This window comes from Nannobrachium achirus, assembly GCF_963921795.1.
Source record: "Nannobrachium achirus genome assembly, chromosome: 15".
NCBI classification, from domain to species: Eukaryota; Metazoa; Chordata; class Actinopteri; order Myctophiformes; family Myctophidae; genus Nannobrachium; species Nannobrachium achirus.
Window position 1 is genome coordinate 19394907 of NC_137822.1, and position 16285 is coordinate 19411191.

At 40.8% G+C, this 16285-nt stretch overlaps 1 protein-coding gene across 1 annotated transcript in view; it reads right to left on the bottom strand.

Annotated features, from left to right (window-relative positions):
* Positions 1-423: 423 nt before the first annotated feature.
* sppl3 (signal peptide peptidase 3) overlaps positions 424-16285 on the bottom strand; it is a 50275-nt gene continuing 34413 nt past the window's right edge. The window contains exons 7-11 of the mRNA XM_080742962.1: positions 15962-16068; positions 13677-13840; positions 9348-9526; positions 7257-7366; positions 424-4154 (exon numbers count right to left, since the gene is read on the bottom strand). Of these exons, the coding sequence (XP_080599088.1) occupies positions 4083-4154; positions 7257-7366; positions 9348-9526; positions 13677-13840; positions 15962-16068 (632 nt within the window). The 3' untranslated portion in view covers positions 424-4082. The remainder of the gene's footprint in view (positions 4155-7256; positions 7367-9347; positions 9527-13676; positions 13841-15961; positions 16069-16285) is intronic.

Consider the following 16285-nt stretch of genomic DNA (forward strand, 5'->3'; position numbering starts at 1 on the left):
TCCCAGAACCTTGTCTGAAACCGGGCCGTACGTTATGGAAACAAAACTAAACTAAAAATGTTCTGGAAAGTTCTCGTTCCACCTCGTAGTGGAAAGGGGGCTTAAGTCACACACTATGACACACTGAATTGTATGCTTCTCACCCTCTAAAGTTACATCCTCATGATACATGGTGAACATGATACATAGTCTACTGTGAATTAGTTGACAGTTCATACTGTAGTTATTGTCTTGCATAACAAAATAGCTCCAACATTTGCGCAAGAAAAACAACATCCGTTTCAAGTCAACGCACAATTTCTCATCCTAACGTTCCCACAGCTACAACATCGTTCCTTTTCCCCCAACGACTATTGGGAAACCGAGCGAATGAAAAGGGACACACCGGTAGTACAGTTAGAGTCATGTTTATTTACAGCAGAATCCTGACTGGAGAGGGATAGAAGGGAGAGGGCAAGGGACATGGGGAAGGAGTTAAAAGGAGACAAAGTGTTTTAGATTCAGCACTTCAGGATCCATATTTCACTACACATTTCTTAATTTATTTATTCACCTTTTTTTTTCTATACAGAATCCATTCAGCTGTAATGTCAACGCACCAACAGAGCTAGAACCTTCTGCCGGAGGGGAGAAGAGGTTTGAAAGAAAAGTATAAAATGGAAAACCTAAATCTACAGCACTAAGAAAACAAACAATACAAACAAGGGGATAAAAAGAAAGCGATCTTCCATTAAAAAAATGAAAATAGCAGTTATTCATTTACTCTCTTTTTTTAAATTGTTATCACCAAGATCGGCTTCAGTTATTTATACGTCTTCCATGTCCATTGAGAGGCAGGGGGAGATGGGTGGGGTCGTGGTTCCATGATTTGTAGGCAAAGACGGAGTGTCCAACCCCGACAGCGCTCAGGGAATATTCAGTCTTAGTAAAATCAGTCACGTCTGGCCTAGAGGGTCAGAGCTGACCAGTCTTTCTGACCCATTGCCTTTGTCCATTGTATGTTCCTCTGGCTATAGCCAAGCTAATAGGTCCAGTCCCTTGGGTTTAGGCCAGCAGAGTTTTTAAAACAAAGCTGCAGTTCCTCTGGTAATGCAATCTTGAGAAATCACACACTGTACACTTGACATGCACGGCCAGATTAAGGAAGAGGAAAAAAAAAGAAAAGAAAAACAAGGAGAGAAAAGGAGAGGGAAAAGACAAGCAGCCAGCAAATGGCCTCTTCCATGTGTCTCTCCCCCCTCTGACGTTCCACCTGCTTCCTCCCACATGTCCTAGTATACTTAAGCTATTATTAACAAGCACCACAAAAACAGCAGGAGGAATGACAATTGCAAATTAAAGTTTGTAAGACTGTTGGGTACCAAACGGTTTACTTTAAAAATGTCTGTGGTTTAGCTTTAACTTCTAAGGGTCCGCCTATCAAAATCCATGACTGACTTCAGAGGGGCCTAACAGATCTTCTCCCCTCCCTAGGTCCAGACTTCATTTAAGTAATGCTATTTGATCAGGCACTCACACACAAACCTATTCACCACCCAGAGAATTCCAGTTAAAGCCTTGGCACATGCCTAGGTTTTTGTGGATTTTAATATGGCCCGGAATCTGTTACATTTATGGAGGAGAAGATGCATCTCAAGTGGGACTCATCTTGCAGATATCTTCTGGATATGGTTTTTAACATCAGCAAAGGACTACATATCCCACTGAATATATCCAGGCATTTAGTCCAGTATTACACCATAGTCAGGTTTTCATTAACATAACAAGAACTAGATTTAGAAAAGTCTGATAAAATACCACATTTCCATCCATTTGATCTGGGAGAGGGGGAAAAAAGGAAAAGACTACTGTATTGATGTGGACCAAAAAGACACATCACTTCATATTATATGTAAAAAAATATTAATAATTGAATGCTGGCCAAAAGCACATAAATAAGCATGACAAGCCTTTTGTATTTCAGAAGAGAACTAGCTACATAATATTTGTGGGTAATTTGGCAATATGCCTTCAAGCACAGTTCACAGAAACTTTGGCTTCCATGACTAAACCAAAATAACGTGCCCTAAAAACCAAATACACATTCATTTATTCGAAAAACACTGTATTTCCATTTGTCTACTGGTTACAAGAAAATTGGCCCCCATTTAAAAATGTATTCCTGTTGATCAACATGAGTTTTGAGACACAACTTTGTATGCAACCGTTTTGTTAAACATACCTGGGTTAATGGAAACCTGACTATAATTACTGCTTTGTTACATGTACTGGATTTCAAATTAAAATGAAGTAAAACAAACATTCATTTCCTCTCACTCTCACACTATAAAGCCTCATTTATGCTTTGTCGCACAACCTCGACCACTTGCCAAAGTATAAATTGGGCTTAACACAACAAAGGAAGGAAACCAACCTTGTCCACCAGCCATAGTGCCGTTTTATACTCCAAAATTCACCTGATACATAGACTAGAATACTATCCAAAATGAATTAGAAAATAAGCTCCTACTGGTTGCTCGAGTCGACAGGTTCCAGCCACAGCCCAAATTTGCCAGCATTTGGCTGGTGGCTGGCGTCAAGTTTCCAACCCCGCATTAAAACACTCCCATTCACAAATAGAAACTCACCATGATAACCCCAAATACAAGTGTACACATATATACAAACAGAAGTGCCCCCTTCAACTCTGTGGGGACACGTTCACAATTTATAATGCATCCTTTCTGTATATGCCAAGAATAAAACATTTTCTAAATAAAATACATATCGTATCTGTGAGCAGGGCGGGGACAGCAGATGATTGCAGTATAACGGGGTGGGAGGGAAAGTGTTAAGAGAAAGGACCACCATGGTGTAGAGCCACTGTAGTGGAGCGACAGACACGTTGAACCACATTAACCCTGGCGTCCCTGTTGGGCAAAACATCTTTTGAAATGTTTCTAATCGATTTAAAAAAATACACAATCTACCAGCTCACAACCTTTGCGATGCAATATTAGCTTGTAGATCGGCAACATTTGCTATGTTTGTTGCATGGCTAAGTATGTAGGGTTTAAGGGGTACGATAGCCGGTTGCAAAAGCAAAAGTAGCCGGTCTACAAGCTCACAATGTGTCACGACGCAACATGTCATGAGCCTGTAGATCTGCTGGGGGAGGGGGAGGAGGGGTTCGCCTATAATGACATGCCCAATATAGGGACGCCAGTAAGCAGTAGCAGGTGAGAGATTTCTCCTTTACCGTGTTGCTCAACTGTCCAAACTCACTGTCCTGCAACACTCTTCTGCTCTTCTCCACCATATGTCTGTTGAAATCATCCCATCATAATAATATTAATAATAACAACAAGAACAAGAACCATAATGATGACCACAACGATGCTAAAAAAAACAAAGAAACAGAAAAAAACAAAAACAAAGAATAAAATAAACAAAAAGCCCCAGTCATGTCTCACAACCATAAGTCCACAAAAAGGGGAGGCCTGGCCATCAGCCTGGTCCATCAGAGTCAGTGAAATACAAAGATGCAAGGGTGGACAAAGAAAATGAAAGGTCCAAAGTAAGAGAGGAGAGGCCTAAAAATGGAATGGGCAATGAGAAGGAAGTGAAGAGGAGCCCAACTATGGGAGGGAGTCTGGAAGAAATCAGCAGAGGACAAAGTGAGGGAGGAGTAATGCCTGATTTCAAGCTCAAAACTCGTCGCGCTGCGACGTGTTGTGAGCTTGCAGAATCGACTATTTTCGGCACGCGACACTGGCGCACAACTATGAATAAATTGGGGCTGAGAGAAAGCGAGAGAGAGAGAGAAAAAAAAAACAGCGATGGCAGGATGTGTTGGAAAGCAGAGGAAATAGGCGGGCAGAAAGATGGGTGGGAAGCGCAGATAAAACGGGGCGATGCGTCGTGTTGGGCATTGTGGTCCACACACACTAGTGTCCTCTGGGTTTCAGTGAGGGCTGACGGAAAGCAGGAACAAAATAATGAGGACAATGTGGCCTCTCTTCAGAGTGCACCCTCTCTCTTTCCCTCTACCGGGGGCAGGGCTCTCCGGTCCTCCCCGTGCTGGTTGTGTACCCCAGGATGCATCATACGTCCAGGAAGCGTGGGCTGCTGGCCTTGGCATGGAAGGGCTCTGACCACATGCGCCGCAGGTCTCCCTGTATTCCACACAGCATTGGTTAGACACAAGGCAATAACTCGGGTCCAGACTGAAGCGCGTCTGTGTAGGGGCAGGGCATGTTCTTTTCCACTCCCCAAATTGATCAATAGACCAGTTTTATTGCTCTAGAAACAGCAGGTAATATGGGTGTTGCTGTTGAGCTAGCATTTTCATTTGTTAATCCATCTCTCAGAAGGCTGAATATGAGCGGTTTTCTTAGACAAACTTAATATACTCTGCAAACATGACATTCTTTTCACACCCGCTATCTCTTCACTACATTTTCTTTCCTTCGTTGGACCAAAGCTGACCCAATTCAACTCAATTCCACGCACTGGGCAAAGGATTACAGGCTGCCCAAGACAGGCTTAAACAGGCTTAACACTTAATAGTGATGAACTATATTGTGATGATTACTCTGTTAGGCCTGTTCTTTATTTCCACCGCATAACGTTCCTGCGTTAGTCCTATGGAGTAGAATGAGAGCCTATCAACTGACATAATATTTCTGATTGCCTATGAAGATATATTAAGACCTTATAGTCATATATTACAATTAGTAGGTTATTGTGGGCATTGTGTGTTTTGCCATCTCAAGCAGACAAAACATTTTGTAATACAGACCAAATTGTATTGAAATTTGCCATTTACATTCTTCTTTTCTGTGTTAACACCCCATGGACTAATGTTGATTTTAACAGCAAATTTAGATTTAGTCATATCTTTTGAATAAAATTCCATTTAGTTTTAGTCATATTTTAGTCATGTGAAAAGTTTTAGTTTTAGTCTCCACAGTTGATTTTGTCAAAAATATATTTTTGCAGGCCTTGATGATGTCGTAATTGCTGATTTCACATTTGGTTGCTGAAATATCGGCTATTTTCAGAGCGCAACCAAACATAAAATAACCTGTCTTTGAGTTCTACTGGATCTCTTCCTCCACTGGTCCCTTCCAGACATTTTAGTCTAGTTTTTATTTGTCGACAAAACTGTCAATATATTTATTTAGTCATAGTTTTAGTCATCATAGCTTAGTTTTTATTTAGTTTTCGTCAGTGAAAGAAGGCAGTCGACGAGGCAGTCGACGAACATTTTTCCGTCATAGTTTTAGTTGACATAATCAACATGGACAGGGGTGCATCGTTAGCTGCCTGGTTAAAGCCTCAAAACAATATGCATGTGTCAGAGCACATGAGCGGGGCTAGAGTGGAGCGGGACCATTTTTAACGTAGCGGAGAGCGGCTTTATAAGAAGGTTAGAGATATACGATACCATTCTTTCCTTCCCAATACAGATTCAGATCCAGTTATGGATTCCGACCCATAACTTAACTCATTCTGAGCCCCACACATTAACGGATTATAAAGTCCACGATGCCACCTTCAGGCTGGCATCACCGCCGTTATCTTATTTTGAAGGCCAGAAGTCCACCGCGCAGTCACTTCCGGTCTGACGTCATCGGATCGTGCGCCGGAACCGTTCCGTGTCCACGTGGAGTTGTGTAATGGCCGACCGGAGCTTTTATCATTGTGTAAAATAAGCGAGCATCTGCCTCCATCCTAGCTTCTAAAGTGTAGTTTTGAGATAATGGACATTAAAGATGAGATCCCCCGTCCACCTCAATGTTATGGATGGGACTATTTTGTGCTCGTGGAGCCGTGATGATGCAAAATCAGCGACGGATTTCGTCTCCGGACCGGCGGCCATTCTTCTCGGTAATGTACTCGCCGTTACAGTAATATATTACTTTTCGCGAGATATCCCGTGAATGGCACTACATATACTCTATTACATTTCGCGAGACATCTCGCGAATGGCACTAGATGAGTTAAGTATCGGTTGAATTCCGAGTACCGATCTGACACCATTGTTTAATTTAAACAAATCTAGGAAGGTGGTTCTCAAAGTGGGGTCCAAGGACCATCTGGGTTCCTTGAGGGGGTTCAACATGAGCGAGCGTGACAACAGCCACCTGGAGCGAGGAGCGGCATCTCCCCACGCTCAGATCCACTCACATGCTCTAGTCTGTGTTGCATGTCATCTCCTCTCCACATTTGGTTTCCTGTCTCTCTGACACGGTCTGTATCTAAATAGAGCAAATATATAATCTTGATCCCCCCAAAAATATTTAAACTTGGGATGGAAACATACTGTGTGACAACTCCTAGATCAGTGGTTCTCAACCCACTTGAAAATCTTGCATGTGTGCATTTTCAGAGCATGTTTATTTTAATGGTCGATCAATGGATTGGATCAGTGGAAATAACATAGTACCTCCTATTTATTGGTATCACAAAGAAAACTACTTAAATAAAAATTTCAATAAGAAAATATACAATTACATAATTTGCTTTATATTCTTATATTATTATTAAAATTGTATTATTATTAACATTTTAAAAAAAGTGTTTTTACAATTATTTGTGGGCCCAGTTGCAATACACTCACAGCCCACCAGTGGGCACTGAATCACTATCCTAGATCGGTGGTTACCAACCTTTTTTGTCTCCTGTACCCTTTGAGCCGTTTTGCCATGTTGGATAGTACCCCCTCACCCATACGTTTTGACAATTCTCCCAAAATCGTTCTATTACTATGCAATAATAGACATATCATCGATCTGGCACGTCACCGTGTTGTTTGATAATAGAACTGTATTTGGTGCAATCATTCCACGTGCCCCCTGCAAGCTGCTCAAGCACCCCCCAGGGGGAATTTCTAGAATGACCAGATCAGGGGTTCCCAAACCTTTTAGCTCAAGACTCAAATTGTACTCAAGACCCAAAAGAGAGATTAGACATTCTCACAACACAACGCTTTGTGCCGTGTTGTGAGCTTGCACTGCAGATCGCCTATTTTCACTACTTTTTAATGATATATTTTTTATATTTATGGAATTTCTTAGTGTTCGTTTTTGCTTTAATATTTATATTTAGTATTATCAATTAAAAAAAATTTTTTTTGAAATACATATACTGTATATATTTAAATGTAGGAAAAGAAATCCGATTTTTAACTCTAGTCTTAGACCCACAAAAATCGGTCCGTGACCCATAAATGGGTCCCGACCCAAGGTTTGGGAAGCAGCGGAGCAGCGTACCTTCAGGTAGGCCATGGTGAGGAGAGGCAGCAGGGTGAAGGGCACCAGGTAGAGCAGGGCGGGCTGAGCGGCACGGTGGATCCTCGAGGCCACAGTGGCGGTCAGCAGACCTGGACACAGAGACACACAGTCAACGACATGTTCACCACTAGACCCATTCATTCAGTGGTTCTCAACCTTTTCAGGCCGCGACCCCCAAAATGTAAGCCATTTACCATTCGAGGTCGTGGGTTGTTGGCTGATTTACCACTGTTTCAGGGTTGTGCCACGAGTCGCAGGCGAGTGGCAAACAACCCTGAAACAGTGGTAAATCGAATGGTAAATTGCTTTTCTACCACTTTTTCATTATAAATGAAAGAAAACACAGTTGTAACTTGCAAGGATCTTTAGTTACAATCTTTAATTGTTTCAGTGGGCGGGGGCCATGAGCCAACTCAAGGTTGTTGGCCTATTTACCACTGTTTTAAACCAATCAGAATCCAGTATTTGAACATGTGACTCGAAAAAGTGGTTTTGCCAAAATTACCAGATATGGAAGCTTACAACGCTTCGCAACATGAGGCACTGTGAACTTGTAGATTGAATATTTTCACTATTAAACAGGGCTTACGTGATTACTCTTTTGTAAGTTTGGTTTCCGAGGGGGACAACAAATATGCCTTTTGGATCTGGAGATAAAATGATTGGGAACCACATAGGGCAGGAACTAACAATGTCTCCACTTGGTGGTGCTAGAGGAATGATCAGGGATGGGCTCACGCAATTAATGTGTCTTCCTCTTTGGAACATTCAAGTCTACCACAAAAGTAATGGCAATACTTCTTTTTCAAGGTAACAGACCAATATGAATAGGAAAACCACTACAGACTAACCATTGCTGGCATACTTTAGTAATAACACACAAAATAGTTTATGTTGTAAAGATATAACCATACCATGCCATGCCATGTCAGGAAGTCTGACACTGGCATATATTATTTTTCCATCTCATACAGGGACACTGCAACGCTGGTGGTTTTTATGAATGGGCCAAAAACATTCCAAAGACACTCTGACACACTTAACCACTTTCAAAATAACCTCCCTATTTTGGGTACGTCAATATAGGTGAAAAGAAAATGTATTTTCTTTTTCTCCAAACGTTCCAGAACTTGTAGATTGTCTATTTTTGCTATCCATCGGACGATGAAGTATAAAGGCTTAAGTGATTAAAACTCATACATGACGAGCCACAAAAGCAATTTATGCTTCCTGCGCCACATTATTATTTCATGGAGAAAGCATTTGCAACCACATCCGCGGTAGAACTTTGGCACAGCACTTTTCTTGGATTCACAGCAGAGTCAATGTGCTCCAAGTCTGAACCTTGACCCAAGTCGCAGCTGACCATTCAACACAACAGCAAAGAAATGACGTATGCCAACTTATTAGAGAACAAAACAGGGAAACTGGTCCAGTGCCTTTCACAAACTTATAGAACTTACACATCTATGACTTCTATGATGAAAACATATTCATGGTATACTTTAAGTTCTTATTGAGGAGTATCACAATGAAGCCCTGCTTATGTTGTTTCCAGTGTTGATTTCGACGAAAAATGTTTGTCGAATGCGTTTTTTCACTGACGAAAACTAAATAAAAACGAAATAAAAACTAAGCTGTGATGACTAAAACTAAGACAAAATATATTGACAATTTCGTCAAACAAAATAAAAACTAGACTAAAACGTTAGGGAGGGACTAGTGGAGAAGAGAGTCATTTTATGTTTGGTTGCTCTCAGGTGTTGCGTGCTGAAAATAGCAGATCTACAAGCTCGGCTATTTTCAGCACACAACCAAGTGTAAAATCAGTCTGTAAAATCAGTCATTATGATGCCATCAAGGCCTGCCAAAATACATTTCCGTTCACTAAATCAACTGTAGATTTAGTCGCCTAAAGGTAGACTAAAACTAAAACTTTTCAGGTGACTAAATTATGACTAAAACTAAAGGACATTTTATTCAAAAGACTATGACTAAAACTAAATCAAAATTTGCTGTCAAAAACAACACTGGTTGTTTCTGCTTATTTTATGAAAAACTCGTGCTTACCCACAAAGTAACCAATGAGGGTGCAGTGGAAGTAGGAGACGCGCTGCATGCGACCTGGCACTGGCACTTCTCCGTTTGCCTGCTTTTTATAGTTGTCATAACGCAGCACAAAGCACAAGAGCAGCCCGGGCATCACAATGTCTCCTATACCCAGCATGGAGAAGTGACTGCCTGTAGAGCTGGAGAGAGGCAGAAGAAAACAACAACAAATACATGTTAAACAAGTGAAAGATAAATTGTAAGATGCAGAATTAAGGCTACCCAACTATTATATTCCAAAACCTGGCACCCGGTATACAGTATACTGTTCATATTTATGGGCTAAAATGTCTATTTGGAAAATGACGGAACGGGTACCCAGTATTGTGTATCATTATTTTATGCTTTAACTATTGAAAAATAGCAGATATACAAGCTCACAGCGCGGCACCGAGTGCCGCGCTGCGAGCTTGTAGATCTGCTATTTTAGAAAAATCGTGAAAATTTGAATTTTGACCCGAATTTTGACCCGAGTGTCTTTTGAATCCTTCTAAGATTTTTTTTGCAGAATGCAGAATTAAGGCTACCCAACTATTATATTCCAAAACCTGGCACCCAGTATACAGTATATTGTTCATATTTATGACTATTAAATTTATGTCTAAAATGCCTATTTGAGAAAATGACGCATTACTGGTTCACTTTATCTGAAGTTAATTAACCAGCTGAACCCTGATTTCCAACAACAAACTTGTGAAGCGTTGAGCTTGTTGAGCTATTTTTGCTACCGAGCCTTGTATACCCAGCCATTATTTGCCAAGAGTTCAAGGTGGTTCATTATCGTTGCATCTTGTGCACAGGTACTTAAGAGTAAAACCCATTTTAGTTTGGCTTCCCATAGACAATGTATAAGACCAAGTCCTCTGTTCTCAAAGTGGGGTTGGGGGGGGGGGGGGGGGGGGTTAGCCTGACACTCAGCCTGAATTGACATTTCGTTTCACTTCATTATTCAGTCTGAAGTCAGTTCCGCCCACGGCTTTTGCAGGGATGGGCGTTGCCAAAATGAGGCACTGTTCAGCGATTGGTTCACCGACCAACACATGACATAGTGTTGTTATGTGTGCCTGGCTGGCTAGTGGCTAACCTGTTGCTTGCTAGTGCTACTTGCTAACCAAAGAAACAGTCAGAATAGGAGCTCTACGAACTAGTAATCAAACACAACATAACATGCCTGCTACTGGTGTTTCATAGCGAGATCGATACGATCGCATTTTACCGCAATTTACCGCATTTTACCGCGACACGATGTGCGGTACGGTACGGCGGCGGCGCTGGTGTACTTGGAAACACACATGAGTTCTGGGAAACCCCCACTCACGCTGATCACAAGACGCTGATTCACGACGCTGATTCGCCCGTTTGGATTTTCAACCGAGGCAGGCCTCCTCATTGAGAGCGATTCTAGACCTGAATCGCCGAAACAAAAAAATTAAAGGGGTGTGGCTAGCGATTCAGGGTCTGGAACTAGGCTAGGGGGGGGGTTCCAAATATATATCAATTTGACTTGACACGAAAAAGCTTGAGAATCACTGGCCTATATTATATTACAGCAAAGAAAAAAGTAAAGAGTTATTATTATTTATGAAAAGAAAATAAGGTAGTAATGTGGTAAAGTAATAGAAAATGGATGGACTGTAAATTAGGTAAGGTCGCTGGTAGGCAATATCTCACTATAATCTAATAATATAGAAGTCAGGGACCAACGCCGGTGACACGTTCGAATAGCTTTAACCTATTGTAAAATTAAAGTCCCTTTTCAATTCAATTGACTAAAGTAGTCTTCGGTTCTAAGTTCTTCTAGTAAATAAGGTAAAGTAATATGGTAAATGATGAGATTCTAATCTATGCATAAACTAGTCTAATTAGTGAATCGTAGAATCTGTCTGAGATATATTACAAATCTCTAAAGGAATTGAGTGATTATCTAAGAATCTACTGCTAATCTCTTGTCTTCAGTGACATTTATAGTCGAAGCTGACGTTATGCCGTTGACGTCACGCATAATGCTCGTTTCCTCGACAACAATTTATATATATATATTTTTTTTTCTAAAAGGAAGAACAGATCAGTGTATGTACCAATGTATGCAAATACATGGCATGTTACAAGCATGATATGGCTAGTTGACCAATCAGTGCCACCGCATACTGACATTCATCATGAATGACCTGCCTTCAGAAAGAACTTAACAAACACTGGCGAAACGTCACAGTTGAGGATACACTGGAACTTATAAATAAGGCTATGGATATCTAAATTATTGCGCAGGATAATTCATCATCCACTTGTATCCAAAGTCTGGCCTGGCTAGAATAGCTTGGGCTGATATTCAGGCTGATATTCTCAGGCAATGACAAGCATAATAAAATAATCTATATTTAATTACAGACGGCATTCTGAATGACAGGAATATTAGATGTATTTTCCAATATGAAGACCATAAAATATAAATAATACATTCTAATATAATCTATTCTGCAGCTAGAGCCAGGTTAGAGACACTAAATAAAAAGGCCATGGGCCACAATTTGGCCACCAAAGCATTGTTGAAATATGTTCAACTTTTGGCGACCTACAGTAATGAAAAAGCCAAATGTGAACGTGCAGCGCACAATAGACGTTCAAGACCTCATCATGCTACTTGCGTTTCCAGCACAAGTGTAAAATACGGAGCACTACCATTGAAAACAATTCAAAACATAAGCTACACTTAGGAACAATCACCTTGGTAGGAACAATCACCTTGGTGGATCCAGCCCTTTACTCTAGTAGGCACACTGCTGAATGTCACTGGGAAAATTATTCTCCCATTATTCTGTATCTGTACATTCTCTTTTGCTCAATTTGCTGCTAAAAGCTTTTTAATCTTCTGTATATATTTTAGTCAAACCAACATTTCACAGCACATACTTATGAGTGACAAAAACAACCTCATAATCTTGGATTGTGTATTGCAACTTACTGCTCATCCTCTACAATGTTATGGGACAGAAGAGCAAAATATGATTTAGTAGTAAGTGGGTGCTGTGAAAGTGTGTGGGAAAGCTGATATTTGAGAATTCATATTCATTTATTCAGTACTGGACACAATGCATAGTGCTTAGTGTTATCATAGACATGTTTTAATGACCAATATGGAAAATACAGTATGTTATCTTCAGTTTATAGCGTCCACCACATTTTCGGATGGGGTTGACACTAAGGTCTTAAAAGCACTTATATAGCACTGAAGTCTGATGTAATTTCACCATTCGGAATTCCCATAGACTTGTTAATATTGCTTCAAATAAGAACTGTGTTCCAAAAATAAACAAATTATCCCAGCAGTTTGACTCATATGGAATGGATATAAAGCATCAACTTAAGGCGAAAAAACACTAATGGCCGCCGAATTAGTTACATTTTCACCAGAAATAGACTGTATCAAATATGAGTGACTATCATTTACGATACAGAGCCACCTCCCTGAAAATATCGCCAGAACCCTTTGTTTATTTTTTTAGACGATTTTAAGATGACCCAATGTCACTCACTTCCGCGACACAGGATGAACGAGTGAAAAGTAAACACAAGCCTGCCCAATGCCCATACATACACATTTGAGAGTGTGCTTGTGTACTTCAGTGCACTAGTGAAGCTTCCCCCATGTCTGCTCTTATGTAGCGTCTTGAGACAATTGTTGTAAATAAAATGTAATTGAATCGCTAGTTTGTGCTGTATTTAGTTGATGTCCATATGAAAACGATTTTAGGTGAATCGGCAACTTTTTAATGGAGCCGGCATTTTGAGTTTTGAGTGCCCGAATAAGCACATCTATGAATAAATCTTAAGATGCCGGCTTCGCGTCTCCGTGTGTACAAACCAATACGTATATTTCCAGAAACGATGACGTTACAGCCCAACCTGTCCCGGTTTGAAAAACGACTTTGTGAATTGTCTTTGTGTGTTCATACGCAGCCTTACTCTTTAAAGCGATGCGCAACTATATTATGACCCAGAGCTGTATACAGTGTAGCTACAGTACCTGGCTGGGAACTGCAAATAGTGTTGATCTCACAATCAAATTTTTAGCACACAGTCATGCTGCAGAACTTAATTATAGTGTATGGTGCTGTAATGTATAGCGCTATATTACATGTGACGGCAGTTCTCTAGCACAACAAACATCATGAAGTCACCATTACTGGTCTAACTCTTTGCAACAGTCAGCAGGCAAAGTAGGGGGGAAAAGGCAGCATTTATAGCAGCAGGTCACCTTCCTTCACACCCCCCTGGTTTCATAAGCTTTACCTGGGAAAGACCAGCTTGCCAGGGAGGGAGAGGCGGGGAACATCACGGCCCATCCCTGGCCCCAAGTGTAGCTTCCTGGATAGGACATCTATGGGGTTTTCAGCTGGCTGGGTGGCCACCTTTACCATCACATTACTGTTGAAGATATAGGCTGAGAAGAATACCTGGAAGGGGATGAATAAAAGCAATTGGTCAGTGGTCCTCAGAGTTACCACTCAGCTCAGTGCTCATAAGCTGAGCTGGTCACTGACTGGCGATTTGTGCAGGGGTCCTTGAGAGCATTCCAGCAAAATTGATAAATATAATCATCAAAATCAGTTTAACCACTTTAACCATTTTTTAGAGTTCGGTTCTACAAGCTCACAACATATCGCAACGCGATGCACCTAAAAGCCCTCTACATCTAACAACTTTGAAAAGATTTCTCAGTCGCAATAAAATCAAGACGAGTCGCGGTGCGCTCCCGTGATTCGGTCGTTACTCATCGTTAAGTGTGAGATAGTGGTCCGACTCGATTTTTACCCCGACATGAGACCCTGATTCTGTCACGAGAATATCCAACTGGTTTGATATTTTCACGAGAATATCAAACTGGTTTGATATTTTCGCAAATCGGGGCCGAGTCTGAATGAGTACAATGACGTAACAACCAAAACAGAACGCTTTGAGCCAAAAGCCATTCATTCCCCAAGACGCTGAGCTGCCAGCCTGGTCGCCACTAGTAGCTGTTGGTGCGGCTACGACAGCCCTTTATTCGTTATTTCACCGCATATCATAATAGTACATTATTCCAAACATTCAAGTTGATAATAAGTTGATAGGATCAATCTGTACCGGCTAGACTGAGGAAAGAACGAGAGAAGAGAGGGCTGAGGGAGGAGGGCTGAGGGAGGAGGGTGGAGCTTGGTGTGTGTGCACTGTGCAATGATGGAAAAAGTACTCACATGTTTTACTCAAGTAAAAGTATCAATACTGCATTACTGCGATGCAACGCGTTGTGAGCTTGTAGATCGGCTATTTTCATTTAGCCCAATAGGGCTAAAGTGGTTAATGTTTTATAATATTATAATTTATATCTGCAAAGTAACTAGAAACTAAAGTTTTCACATAAATGTAGTGGAGTAAAAGTAAAATATTTTCCTCAGATGTTGTGGAGTAGAAGTAAAAGTACTGAAAACTGAAAATACTCAATTAAAGTACAAATACCTCAATTGTACTTAAGTAAAAGTACTTAGTTACTTTACACCACTCTGAGGCATCATAGAAACACAAGGCTATAATAGGCCTATTTCAGCGAATAAAAGGGAATCTTGAACCAGTCTTCACGTGACCTCGAGTCAAGACATCTTGGTACATTTATTATTATTCATTTCTCTAATGTTTGAGACCCCCCCAATCCCTCGCTTTGTAAAGAACAGTCCAGTAACATGCTGACATTCTTGGTTCTTTAAAAGACATGCAACAATTAAAATAGTCATGCTGCCTATTAACGCCACATGATGGCGCCAACACAAACACAAATAACCACACTCCAGCTTTGCTCCCATTTGTTGTCTACAGTAGCGGTCAATAGTCTCTATGCACAAACGAAAGCAATATGGTGACCAGGACTCGTCTGAGGGAGAGAGAGGAAGCAAGCATATTTGAGGTATGCTCTGCCACCACTGAGCACAGACCAACAGAAACCATGGGAATTATGTCACTGCTGCGCTAGCTCAGTGTGCATCATTGTTTACACCAGTGGTTCTCAACCTGTGGGTCGGGACCCAAATTATTTTGGGGGCTCCCCAGATGATTAGCTTAATGTGCAACATTGTTTTCTCTCTCAACAGTTAACACACCAACATGACGTTTAAGTGTATAGAGGGTATCTGCACATTGCTAAAGTGACAATTTAAGGACTTTTTAATATCTCTAAAATGTCAAATTAAACATTTGCCAAATTAGTGCTCGTCAGGGTTGGGGGGTCCCCAGTTAAAATATGATTATTTTGGGGGTCAAGGCCTGAAAAGGTTGAGAACCACTGGTTTACACCACAGAAACGGTGTTGATGAACAACACCATTACACTAACAGTTGCAATGCTTAACGGCAATTCAACAATAATATGATAACTAATGAAATACATGATTTTATTTTTAGAGTAGACAATTCTTTTTTTTTTACCCCCTTTTCTCCCCAATTTAGTCTTCATGCAATTTGTTGATACAAAGCATATGAAATGATCACATATTTTATCATGGTGGGTCGTGGGACAGGGATGGGTGCATAATCTGCATATCTTACCCAGAACACGTCGTAGATGAGGAGACCTGACAGCAACAGGCAAGACACCTTCAGACTTGGAAGCCGCACAAAGGCTATCATGGCTACACACAGGCCCATAGCTAGTGCTGAGGAGAAAAACAATTAAAATGTGATCATCAATCAAATCAAGGCAAGGCAGGGAAGCACATGATTGTGACAATGTTTAGTGAGATGATTTTAAGGCTCCATAATATGGAACCTTAAAATCACCTCACCAAAAGACTCATTGACCATATTATGGCCAAACAGCGTTTCCCTCTACTGCTACAAAAAAGATTTTTTCACTCTCATGAATCTTCATTC